At 44.7% G+C, this 13,861-nt stretch overlaps 1 protein-coding gene across 1 annotated transcript; it reads left to right on the top strand.

Moving 5' to 3' along the window:
- Positions 1-12,285: 12,285 nt before the first annotated feature.
- LOC144178693 (uncharacterized) lies at positions 12,286-13,861 on the top strand. Its single transcript, XM_077706712.1, has 2 exons — positions 12,286-12,453; positions 13,550-13,861. Exons 1-2 carry the CDS (start codon positions 12,442-12,444, stop codon positions 13,808-13,810), a joined length of 273 nt encoding a protein of 90 aa, XP_077562838.1. The 5' UTR covers positions 12,286-12,441; the 3' UTR covers positions 13,811-13,861.

Below are 13,861 nucleotides of genomic sequence, written 5' to 3'. Positions count from 1 at the left end.
TAATCAATAATGCTACGATTTTGTTTTTCTTAAAATTTTACCTCGCTTTTTGTCCTGTGACACACAGGCGTATTGTGAGTCTGAACGAAAACACGAAGCGTGGTTTTTGCGCGGTCCTATCTATGGCATAGCAGGTGTGAAAAGTACTACTTGGTTCTCTAGAAAACAATTCTAAACAGCCCCTCGGGCGAAATCACGCCTGTTTTAAATTTCCGGCGAACTCACAGCGTGAAGGTCTCTCGAACTTTTTTACCTGTTTCGGAGCAATGACAACCGAACTTTGCAAGCTCTTACGTAAAATCAAGTGACTTTTACAGAGGCCGAAGTCGCAGTGGGCGACGTTCATCCCCCCATGTCCTGTATTCTCAGCCAATCACGAAGATGGCTGTCAAGCCATATTTTCGTTGAAGAGCAAAAACAAGCGTACGTTTGCATGTTTTTGCATTTCGTCTAGGTGTTCAATGCCGACCAAGAATTATGCACATTCAGGAGCGAGAAAAAGTTATTTTTAGAAGTGGCTCAGTTAAATGTCATGAAACGTCAATATGACGACAGCACATAAAGCCACCTTGTCAGCCGGAAGCATGTGACAAAACTGAAAGCCAATCAGAAAAGGCTTTCGGTGAAGATTGCGAATTTAGGCAGAATACACGAAATCGGCGAGAGGGCCCTAGAATGTTAGAATTTTTAACTTAAACACCAGACTATAGACTGAAAGCCTGGAGTTTCAATGACTGAACTTGAACTTTTAGTGCTTCAGCGCTGGGAATATGTGTCGGATCCAACTTTTCTTCATTCCTTCCTTTGTCTTTTTTGCCTATTTCCCCCTTCTCACGTGCAGCATAGCTAACTAGGCTCTAGCCAGGGTAACTTTCCTGCCTTCGTTCTACATTCTTCCTTCCTTCGTTGATTTGGCTCGGCCACGGGGCTTAGAAAGATGGCATCGTTTCGGGCATTAAACAATAAAAGTGTTGGAAAGTGTTATAGGTTCACGACCGCTGTCATTCCTGACAGCCGATCCACAAGAACAATTTCACCAACAAAGGGAAGATCTGCGTCGTGCCACACGCGCCCTTATCCCACCGTAACGAACAGACCTTCCCAGTAGACTTGCTCCCTGGGAGGAGGTCTTGCTGCGTATACTTCGTGATTGAGTGGGAACCTCTCCTCCCTGAAGCGGGCAACACGGTACCAAGCCCCGTTTACCCGCAACCGACCCTGCTGTACGGCTCCTGCCGAAGATGCTGACACATATTACCTATTATAGGAGTGCCCCTCTCTGAACGAAGCGAGATCTCGACCACTTCGTGACTAAGGTCTCCATCTTGGAAGACCCCCGATCTCCAGCGGTGGCTATCGAGTCTCCACCGCCGCTCTCTTCGTTACTTCTTCGGGGAGAGAGGAGCGAACTTGTAGCTGTAGGACTATGTTAATTTTAGCCAAAGGGCGTATTATCGCTCAAAAAATATGAAACAAGGTCAGTATCCGTGTCACATTTCCATTTCTGAATGAGTTTGTAACTTACGGCCGACATTTGTCAAAGAATTGAAGAGCTAGGGCAATGAGGCAAGCGAGTCAAGTTTTATTAGCAGACGAATACACATATGTATACATGAACACTTGCCCACGTCAAAGAACAATTTTATCACGTCGTACTCGACTAAAAAAATCACGCTCTTTCTTTAATAAGACGACAGACGCACTACTAACACACTCAAGGTCCGCTTTTGCAATCATCTGAGCTTCCAGTATCTCTCGTGTTAGCTGATTCTTGTGCTTGGCAACAACTGCGCACTCACCGAACAGGGGCTTGCAACCATGCTGTTTGCAGTGTGACACAAGTCATCCCCCCGTGTTGTCCTTTACATTATTGCTGTTCCTTACAAAGAACAACACGGGGGGATGGCTTGCGTCACACTGCAAGCTGCATGGTTGCAAGCCTTTGTTCGATAAGTGCGCAGTTGTTGCCAAGCACAAAAATCAGCTAACGCGAGAGATACTGGAAGCTCACATGATTGCAAATACGGACCATGAGTGTGTTAGTACTACGTCTGCCGTCTTATTAAAGAAAGAGCATGATTTTTTTAGTCGAGTACGACGTGATGAAATTGTTCTATGACGTGGGCCAGTGTTCATGTATACATATGCGTATTCGTCTCCTAATAAAACTGTTGGAAGCAGCGGCTTGTGTGTGTTGACTCGCTTGTCTCGCTGTCCTAGAGCTTCAATTCTTCGTCATGTTCCACCAACAGGCCAAAACGAGCACCCTCGTGACCCACATTTGTGTTTTTTTTATTTTTCTGTCCCTTCTTTCAGTCCCTACTTCACCTTAACGTACCAAATCAGATCGGCGAACATCCTGCCTATGAGGAATTAAAATGCCATTGATAAGTTTCTGTCACGGCCGTACTATTATTCCCTGCTTACCTTAAGGTACAAAATCAGATCGGCGAACTTCCTGCCAATGATGAATTACAATGCCATTTATAAGTTTGCTTCACGGCGGCTAAATGCACGCCTGCCAATGGGGTTGCCTCTACGTCCCATGGTATGTTAGATATTTTCTATCCAGGCGATGCGCCAGGCTGGTCGTTGGCTTGAAAAGCATCTGATGTCAGATTTCACTACCACCTATACCAACTTTCCAAGCTAAATTGAAGATCAGTCGCCGCGTCCCACAGATCGGAAACCCACCGGACGTAAGGGCTGTGGGAGTAAACGCAGGAGAGGGAGGAAAGGGGACAGTAGGCGCCAGAAGCCCCACTAAATGTTTTATCTCGCGTTTCAGTTTTGGCGCTGCACGGGTTTGCCGGTTCCCGAATAAGAGGCATGTCGCTGAGAGGGAATTCGCAGGCCACTTCTAGTTTGACTGGCTAAATGCTTTTCTGTCGCCTACCTCTGTCCTCCGCGCGCACCCATCCCGTTTGAGGTCATAAAGCGGCTGAACCACCGTATACCGACCTTTGCAAGCTGCGACCGTAATTTCTATTTACTCCTATTTTTTAGCAGCATTTCACTTTTGCACCCATTTAGGAAGTCATCTTGGCGTCTTCATGCAGCGAACCATACCATGTTTTGGAAATCTAACTTTTGTGTCAGCACTTTATGGCGCGGCCACCTCTCTAAGTTTCCGTGAGTGGAGGCCGTGTGAGCGGGAATCACGGAGGTCAACGGCTCGTTGCAGCTTGTAGTCATTAACATCTATTCCCAGAAGGGCCGCACTACTGGCATTTGACGCGCGCGCAAAAAGCACTATTGTAGCTTTACCTATTCTTCACACGTGAAAGTGCTCGAGCAATTTGTTCAATATGTGAGCATATTTGTTCAATATGTTCCTTATTTATTTCTAAAATATGCAATGTTAACGATTCACTACTTAGGCGTACTCTCGTTATTTCTTTGTATAAAATAGGTAATAAAAAATTAGGTATCAATTCTTCTAGCAGCTGCAATTAAGCTATTTCTGTGTATGCTATCAATAACAAGGGGTCCCACTACAGTTCATTATTCTGGGACCCCTTTCTATATTGACTGTATTCTGGTGATGTACCATTCTGTAACAACAACAATAAAGTTCTATTCCATTCTATTCTATTCTAAGCAACTGCAAGGTAGTGCCTTCAGTCCGCTCTGAGCAGGTCGCAGCATCCCAAAACGCCCCGAGCTTTTCTCAAATAAGGGAAAGGCTACATTGAGCTGGACTTTGAGGCTAGATAGTTTCATCGGTGTATAAGCTTTTGCTACAGAAGATAAAAAGCTGCGGGAGGAAGGAAGGGACAAGTTTGACGAGAGCGGCAACAAAGCCTGAAGTAATGCCTTATTCTGTTTTCATTCAAAGAAAAGTCAGTGTTTCAACGTGTTCATTCAGAGAGTTGCGAGATATTATTGGTAAAGCCAATGTACTGTTATGAGATTTGTTTTCAGTGTTTACGTGAAATCTCTAATTGCTCTGATTTGTATTGAGAACTGTGCTACACTTGTTTACAAATTCGTGTCCTCATGCTTGACTTGCAGTTGTAGGTGTAAGGTGGTCAGGGCCCTTCAAGATGTTTCAGCAGCTGTTAGGGGCGAAGCACATTAGGACCTCGCTCTGTCGGTGGCTTGTCCCTTGGCGTCCGTGTACACAGCGTTGCGCGTGCGCGAGGAGCATTGGATTGGATAGGACCGAATTGGATTGAAATGGATTGTATTCGAATAAATTGAATTGTATCGGATTGGATTGGATTAAAATTGTATATATTGTACACACGCGTTGTCACTCATTTCTGGCATGAGTGGGCAATGTCATGGGTGATTTACGGTACGAACGATCCCCACTGCTTCGCCCACTCGTCATGATTCACTTCGTGAAGATGCGTGAATTTTTTTCCTCGTCTTCCTGCTACATGGTGTTGAAATAAACTCAATTCAATTGAATTCAATATGCACAAAATTTTCTACCCATGAAGGAAGTGGCCAAACATCACAGCGCCCTGTTACCTCTTCAGCGCTTGGGAAGCCTCCAGACCTGTGCTCACTCATTTTTTCGCAGCAGATGCATACATGGGAAAAAAAGCATGTCCGGGTCTTCGTGAAATGCTGCCGCAGATTGGGGTACCAGATCCCGCTGTCGTGCGAGGCGCCTACATCAACCATACGGGGACGCCGCAGTAACGATGGATGCCAAAAGCAAGAATTGTCGTTAATCAAAGTAGGGGCTTGTCGTCTTTCGGCAACATTTGCAGCGAAGCGAGCAGATTCGGGTCCATGTTTTGTTTTTATCTACACTTTACGCTATAAGGCATTTCCTTGGCCTAAAAACGACCATTTTTCGCATAATGGGGAACGTAAGGCGTGCGCCTTAATTGCATTTCGTCACTTCAACTAGTGGAAGTCGACTCTTTACGTCCAACAGTTAACAGCAAACTTTCCACTGCTGGTATTTTCGTGCCAACCTCATCGAAGTTGCTAGAAACTACCTATACGAGTGCAATGTGAATTATTGGTTTGAATAATGTGTAAAATTCGACCAAAACGAGTGCTTGGTGGTTTTTCAAAGCAAGAAGTTTTGTTTGCTAGTGCATGTAAGACAGCAACGATCCAAACGTCCATCCCGCAAACATCACATAAGCTCAACAACGCTTAAAGCTTGTTTGTTATTCAATAACCATTCAACGCAGCAGTCGCGTACGTAGCACGCGTCCAGGGCACGTGGTGTCGTAGACCTTCACACGAAATATACACTCGCCCCTCTACAATGGCTGTTATTATCTTACTGCTGAGGGGAGCGAAACAAGACGCCGCTTTACGCTGGGCACAATAGATTTCCAACCGCAAGTGGTAGGAGTAAAAAAAAAACGAATCGCCTCGTTTCTTTCGGGAAAGCCCCCTCGCTACTTTTCGCTCTCAGCAGACCAGACACGTTTGTCCTAGAGCCGCCGAGTGACGGCCTTGACTGAATTCGATTCGCCCTTGTGCACTGAGCACTTTCACGAGTGCGTCTCTGTACCGCTGGTTTTTCTCACATCGGTTTTCCTTGTATCCGGGAGCGAGAACTGGTTCCGAGTCGACAGTGGCCGATGTAAGAGAGATTGTCGAACGCTATTTGGAACTCTGCTCACGCGTGACCCGATCACCTAAGTGGCTTTATTGCGACTCGCGTGCGTCCCTGCCACTGCAGCTTTTCATGCACATTGACGTCGAGCTGCCAGTGCTACGTAAAAGCGAACTAAATTCCGCAAAGTTATAGATCTGGCGTTGTTAAGTCCTCATTGAACTTCAACTTAACTCCAAAACTTCAACGAAAGCTATTTGGAGAACCTTAATTGTTGCATAACACGAGACAAAAGTGCCGTCTTAGTATTGATTGAGCTTTTATTTCGTATACAGTTGAACACCATCATAACGGACACAGATATAGCGAATTATCGGATGTAGCGGACTAAATAGAAACTTTGGTTGGTCACGTTCTATTTCAATGACACCTATTCTTTTATAACGAAACTGAAACCGTGACAGCTTCGCGCGATATCGGATGTAACGAAGATATAATAGACGAGAAGAGTAAGAAGCTGAAAGAAAAAAAAACCCGTCATCCGAAACTGCAGAAGAGCAGAGGTCCTTTGTTCGTAGACATTGTGGAAAACTTCATCCTTCTCAGTGCTGTGGGTAGCCACCAGAGGAAGATCACATCCTTTATCAAATAAATAAGGACGCAGGCTTGTTTCGTCGAGTGAACTTTGTTCTGTTGTAATTTCACGTACTCATATTCCGGTTAATTGAGGTTGAAATGCAACAAAGAGAAAGGTAAGTGTTTCCTTGTTTATAGTGGGCTCGAAGAGTCAACAAATGCATTTTTGTATCAAGTATTCTTGCGCGAGCCAGATTTTCGATTTGTTAGATCCGATTTTTACCTCTACTTTTACAACGAATATCGGATATAACGAACAAATTTGCTGTCCGGATACTATTTTGTTATAAGGAGGTTCGACTGTATTTTGTAATCTAAGTACTCGCATTCAACCACATTAAACACGGGAAGTAAGTCTTTTTTGGCCCCACAACATAAAGACGGCAAAAAATTGCTTGAAGATTCAGTGGTGGGTTTTTCAGAGTACGTGAGCATGCCGTCCCTTTTACTCCCAAACTTGAGACTAGGCTCGATGTGCGCCAAACTTTGCTTCGCCTTTTGAGTCAGTCGAGACGGCGCATAGGAAGGTGCCGCTCCGCGCTTTGACTTGGTATCACCTTGGCAACGTCGGCACCATTGCGAAGGCAGCTCGCTTTTCTATAGGTGACATTAGTTGAAAAGTTTGGCTGTCAATTTCTTTGCTTGGCAACACGGTAAACGGCCACGGACATGGCTGATGCGCCAAGGACAGGGCAAGGCTTGTGCAACTGTGCCCGCACGCCGAAGAAAAAAAGGAACACCGGCGTGCGTCCTGTCCTCTGTTTCAACCCAATTCCCAACAGTGGTGTCAACAGAGATGTTATTAATCGCACTCACATTGTACTGGAGGCATTACTTCGCGATCGGTGGGGTAGAGTTTGGAACATCCAATGTACATCATGTTCTTAGCATGGACAAGTACCACCATTCCGCAGAGCCCGACGTAACCAGTGACGTGACACTCACATGGTTGCCTGCATGCGCGCCTCGCCAGTGAATACAAGCTATAAGGCAGCCCTCTACACGCGCTCTTTCCACTCGATTGTTCTGTGCTCTTCTGTCACTCTCTCTGTTGACGGATCGACGCGGCTTTGCGAAGTGACGCGAAAATATTGCCAACAAGCTCCATCTATTCCTCACGCAACAATAAGTATACGCGCGTGGATACTCTGCCGTAGTGAGCAAGATGAGCGAGTGGGGAAGTTCCTACGCTCTTGGGGTTGTCATGCCGAGAGCTTGCAGGACACGCAGTCGTGGCACCCGATTCCCGCTGGTGACCGATACGAAACTTCCGTGTCGCGTTCACTTCACTAGAGATGTACTTCCGGCCGCGGGACCTCTGACATACATACACATAAACCAAACACTCCTTGCTTGTCTTGTGTCACATCCCGGCGCCTACCTTCAGTCAGTCAGGCCTAACTAGAATGGGGAATTTATAACGAATGTGTAGCCGACAAAACTGAGTATTGAGCCCCTGATATAGCGCGATCATTTTAACCATGTGGATGCAGACAATTGGGTTTATGAAACTCTAGAAATCCCGATGCTGCCTCCTTTACGTTTGTGCTGAGCCCTAAACTGGGTCACCTAGAACAACAAACGATGCCGTCATCCTCATGTTGCCTTATATATATATATATATATATATATATATATATATATATATATATATATATATATATATATATATATATATATATATATATATATATATATATATATATATATATATATAGCAGGGTGTCGAACCGCAACCTAACCGAACCGAAAACCGGAACTGAACCGGTATTTTTGCCGGAACTGAACCCGAACCCGAACCGTTATTTCTTGAGCACGCTGAACCCGAATCGGAACTGAGCCGAAAAAAGAAATAAGGGTTACCGGTTCATGCCGAAATGATTCGACCCTCCGTTGTTGATATTGCACAGACAATGCAATTCAGGCCTTTTTTACTTTCACGTACCATCAACTTCGTACCCGCTCGCGCACTTTCCCCTCCCGACAATTGAACACAATCACGCTCTATGTAACAACAGGGGAAATGAATGAGCACCAATGTAACAATGGGCTGTTGCTGCCGGAAGCGCGAGCATACTGCAATCTACCAAACGAAATGTCATTCTCGGCAGCTTGCAGGGGATATAAAAAGACTTTGCCATTCCCTAGCTGCGACTTCATTGGAGCAATCAGGCTGCAGAGTGCTCCACTGCGCAACAGCGAAAGCCCACACCCGATGTGAGCAAACTTTTTGCATTTCATAATTTGTTTAAAAGGTCCGACACCTACAAATTGTTTTAGTTGACAAGTGTGACCGCAGGATCAGCTCAGTGGCTAAGCCATTTGCTGCTGACCACAAGTGGCCTCGATCTCCCTTCCCCACGACCGCTTTTCTGAGGTAGATGGAAATCGAGAACGTCCGTGTATCGAGACTTTGATCCACGTTTAATATCACTAGCTGGTTAAAAATAGTCTGCCGGCCTGCAACACAAGGTACGCCTCGGAGCACAGATATAGCACGGGGCATGAAATGCGCCAGCTTTTTTTTAGATGTGTTTACACGGAAAACAACAAAAAAGAAAAGGCGAAATACGTTGTTTTAAAAAATTACGTGAGAAGTAAGTAAAACCGAATAAGTAAAAAAAACGGACCAAAACGTCGATATTGCTCTGTACTTTTCTTTGCCCTGCCTTTCACAACCAAACGTGTCATCAATGCGAAGGAAGTGAGTTCCGTGGTCAGTTTTTGAGGACAATACAGTGGACAAGTCCCGTTTTTTACAGATACAAATAACAACAGATATGTCGGGAAAAACTGTTCAGGTGCGCACTTAATTCCTTTGCACGAAACTGCAGCCCTCGCCCTTGTCTTGGAAGCAGAAACAGTAGTAAAGCAGATGACACGTGCAGAAAGGCAGGCCGGCACCTCACAGTGTCCCATTCGCCAAGCTATGATCTTTTATGCTTGTTCTGCAGTTTTGTCTCTTTCAGATCTACTTTGTTTCGAAGGTGCACTTGTACTGACTGCCCGACTCGCTACATTACTTCTACTGCTACTCGTTCCGCGGTGGAGTGCTGCTGTGGACGAATTAAAGAGCGCCTACGCAAAAAAGTCCCAAGTCATGCTCCGCGCGTCATATTTCCCTTTCATTTTGTAACAGCATAATCTGTTATAAGATTCCGCAATGTACACAAGGAAAGATGGCTGGGGGTCAGGCGGTACGATGACATACTGATTGTAATGCACACTTCCGGTATAGCTTTTAGCAAAAGGAATTGCAGTGGTCAGAGCAATAATGCGGTGCCTGAGCGTTAACTAAAGCTTACTTTTAACAAAAGTGTGGCTAACAAAAGGTGACAGCTAACAAATTATTCACGGTGACCAAATACTATAATTCATTGGTAGTATTTACGTTCCTGTTGTAGGATTTTTCTGTTTTGTTACAAATATAAAAAATGTGCGCAATTGGTATTAAGCGCTGGTATTTAAACACGCCAGTACACAGGCGTAAATTTAAGGCTTCAAGCTTAGTGTGATGGGCGATTCCATTGCGACGATTGCGATTTCAACAACAAAGGAAAGGGCAGAAATTATATCCCACCGTCATATTACTTGGAGGTGGCGTTATGAATAGTCGCTAGGACAACATAAAGTCTGTGCGAGAAAGTAGGGTGGTAAATCGTCGCCACTTCATCTGTTTTTCTAATCTCTCGTAATTATTTAAACTATGCTTTGCAATTGCGCCACTGCCCTTGACGAACAGCAGCATTTTGAACTTTCGTTTGTATTTTGATTTGACTATCGTTTAAACTACTAAATGTCTTTTTTTTCTAATTTCAGTGTTAATTGAACTCATCGAACCGGTTCGCGAAACGGTTCAAGCTCCCGAACCGCTTCCCGCACCCGCTCGGTACATGGTTTTGTCGAAAGAGAACTGAACCAGAACGCAATGATTTCTCCTGAACCAAAACCGTAACCGAACCAGTATTTTTTTCGGTTCGACACACTGATATATATATATATATATATATATATATATATATATATATATATATATATATATATATATATATATATATATATATATATATATCATACCTCTATCGGCACTATAAAACACTGTTAAAACGCCAAACAGCACTGGCAATAAGGACTGCAACTTTGATATATATATATATATATATATATATATATATATATATATATATATGCATTGCTCCAGTTCACTTCTCTCTTTTAAGGAGTCTGCAGAAATTCGAGGAATTGTCAGCTACTGTGTAGCATTCTTATGCCGCCTGTGAGCATTGTGAGTTCTTCGCAACCAGATTTGGCTATGAGTAGCTAAAGTCGTTCTGTTATTTTACCATTATAGCGATCAAGTGCCTTACTTCATCAATGATGTATTTTCCGCAGATACGAGGCGTAGCGCAGCGTTGGTCCATTGTCGCAATTTTTTATTTGTGCAACCACTTATTCCCGGCATTCTAGTTTATTTCTCGTCTTGTGGCGGAAATGTATAAGATGCATATTTTTTATTTCGTCAGCTCTTTTTTGTGAAATTTTCCATTTTTATTTTTTTCGTATTTTTTGTGTTTTGAAAGTCTGACGATTATCTTCATTCACGCTATCATAGCGAATAAATGTTTGACTTCCCCCGGTTATGCACTTTCGTGCAACTGCAGAGCTTTACACGATTTTCCCATTTTTGACATTTCTATTTGTATTTTTAAGGTTGTTTTCCGGAGTTTTTTTAGTTTAGTCTACGTTTTTTGGAGGGGATTTCTAAAGTGCATATTTTTTTATTTCCTCAGTTCATTGTATTAAAATTTTTATCTGTTTTAGAATTTTGGGTTTTCTTCCAATTCTGTTCCAACCATTATCTCCATTTACGCTATTTTAACGCTTAAATGTGTTACTTCAGTCAATTCTGCATTTTTGTGCAAATGCCGGGCGTTACACGGTGTTGGCTGTGGGGTTACCCGGCAAAAAAATGCTATGCCTTAAAATGTTAAGTGAACGATTACGCCTAGAAGACGTAACTGATATGCAAAAGCCCATATGCCCAACTGATATGCAAAAACCCATAAAAACCGGGGCGTAATGTTAGCTCGAGCCTACCTAAAACTTTAGGCTCCAGCTAAACTGAACATAGTGCTGCTTAGTATATAGGCGCTCGCATTATCGACTTAAATGGTTCTGTGGCCCAGCTTTCCATGTTCCGAAGCAACATATTCTATGCGATAACAACCGAAAACAACTCAAAATGAAGGTCATTAGTTTTCTTGTGGCATTTGCTCGTCTTTCGTTGCACTGCAATAGCAAATTGGGGAATGCAGAACGTTATGAACCGATGCCCGTCTGAATTGACTAAGTTCGTCGCGCCTCGTCGCTGTCTCATTATTAGCGGAGAAATTTATTAGAAGCTGGAAAGGGTAGGCTGCTGCTCTTTTTGGGTGCCTCATTTGATTTATTGCGTTGAATAGACGAAATGCGTGCAGATTCATTTCCAGTGAGAAAGCAATTCAATTGTGGAGAAATATTCCCAACCGACCATTCTTCCCGTTCAAAAAGCTGCAGAACTAAAATTTTATCAAACAAAATCTGGTATTTCAGCGAAGACTGTCATATTTAAAGTTGGGGTTTCGGACTCTAAATTCCCGCTGGCGTTGAGATGTGCCCTACTGGAGGATTCTGAAACAGTTAGACGTCCACAATTGCTGTATGATTCGCCGAATCCTCGCGCCCGCGGGCGTTGTTCCATTTTAAGCCTCCATCAGAACAACAGCCGCCGCAGCCTTGAACACAATTGGCCACTTTTGGGTTTATCAGCCAAGTTCCCTTGCCAGTGCTACTTTTCCCCAGCGACAGGTAGGAGGCAGCGTCGCTCTTGATGTACGGCAACCGCGACGTAACCCCAACACAACAAACACGGCGGAAGGCTCGGTAGCTTGCAGGGCTCTTGTCTCCAGGATGTCGTATTACCTGCCGCAGCCACAACCGGGCGGGGAAAGTTACCAGTGGAGGAAGCGGCAAATTGGATCAGCTCACTTCCTGGCCGAGGATGTGGGTAGCGGATACGCTATTTTGCGTTTTGCCCCGCAGTCGACCCCGACGACACACGCTGGTACACTTTCGAGCGGGTAATTTCCCGACGCGAAATAATTTCGCTTTCCACGGTTCTTTGGTGAAATCAGCGCCGCAGAGACATCGGCTCTCCTGGCCGTATATAAGCGGCGAACAGTGTCCTTTGAAACAACAGCGTACGTCTGGGAAGTCGCCTTTGTTCCGCCGACATGAAGCCAGTCGTAAGTGGAAACCTTTCCCTTCGCGAACTTCCTTTGGCTGGTAGCGGTTTCTTGATGAAGTGTGCAAAGTGTTAAAAGTACCGATGCAGCGGCATCGGTACTTCACTCGGTTGTCAATTCACCTGTAATATTTACGTTTCGTGATTCCTAAGCGAAGCTTTTGGTTGGAACGCAACCGTTCGTAGCCGCTTTCAGTGCGGCCAACACAAAAGTCCTGCAGCGTTTCCTTATATGGGTGGACAAATGCCGGAACCTTGTAACTCCTGTCATCAATTAGGGACAAGCTACTGTTACGTTACCATTGCGATCGACTCTATTGAGAAACATGGAGAACGGAGCCACTAAATTACTATTCCTTTGCACAGGTTTTTTGTCGCCCCGCGTTGTTTTTTACTTCGGAGCGTTGTTTTTTACTTGTCAATCTATATTCTGAGAAAACTAGGGTAATCCTAAAAGCTACTCTAATGCGTACGTTGCCCGTAATTTTTGACAGGAAGGGCCTCAGAGTGCTCTGAAACCTCATCGATTCATTTTCACACGCTGCAATGATTGCTTGAAATGTCTACACCCTCTAGGAGTAGGCAGGAGGTGATAACGTAGCCTGAACTATAGCCAGGTGCGCCACCAGCAGCATATTCGTTAGGCATTAGGTGAAAAAAGTCTGAGAACACTTAAACACCTCTTATGCGTGGTGAATGAGAAAACGTGAATGCCCAGTAGGAACGCGGCGAAATTTTCCTCCGGGGATATAATAACTAAAACTGGATATTCGTGTTTTGCACGTTCCAGAACGAAACTACCCTTACCCGGTATGTCCTAGCCCAAATCAAGACAAATAAGTCGCATCGAGCCAGCATAATGAGCGAAGTTGTGATAACTAGTGCAAAATTCAAGTAACACGATGGCTACTAAAGTACTAGACGGAGTAAGGGAAAACACATACTGAATGGAGTGATGGGGTGAGACAATTTGGACATCGAACCGATTCTCATAGCGCGAGGTGGGAGTGGTTGGACGTCTGTGCGATAAGTAATCGCTCTGCAGTGGGAAACAATAGGATGATTATGGTGATGATGGAATTTTTTTGTACGTGCAGGCCTTCCTCGCCATCCTCTCTCTGGCGATCGCCGCAGTCTCTGCAGGCTACCTTGGCCTCGGATACGGGCTGGGATACGGTGGTCTCGGCTACGGCGGACTCGGCTATGGAGGTTACGGCCTTGGGTATGGCGGTCTCGGATACGGCGGTCTCGGATACGGTGGTCTCGGATATGGTGGGCTTGGCTACGGATATGGTGGTTACGGCGGCGGCTTCAAGAAAGTTATTGGCTACGGCTACGGCGGAGGTTTCTACGGTTAAATCCCAACTGTGGTATTTTTGACAGCGCAATAAAATCAACGCTGGCCAAGA

Source organism: Haemaphysalis longicornis, unplaced genomic scaffold (assembly GCF_048455015.1).
Source record: "Haemaphysalis longicornis isolate Haplotype H1 unplaced genomic scaffold, Haemaphysalis longicornis Haplotype H1 scaffold_4, whole genome shotgun sequence".
NCBI classification, from domain to species: Eukaryota; Metazoa; Arthropoda; class Arachnida; order Ixodida; family Ixodidae; genus Haemaphysalis; species Haemaphysalis longicornis.
This window is presented reverse-complemented; position numbering and strand designations above follow the sequence as displayed.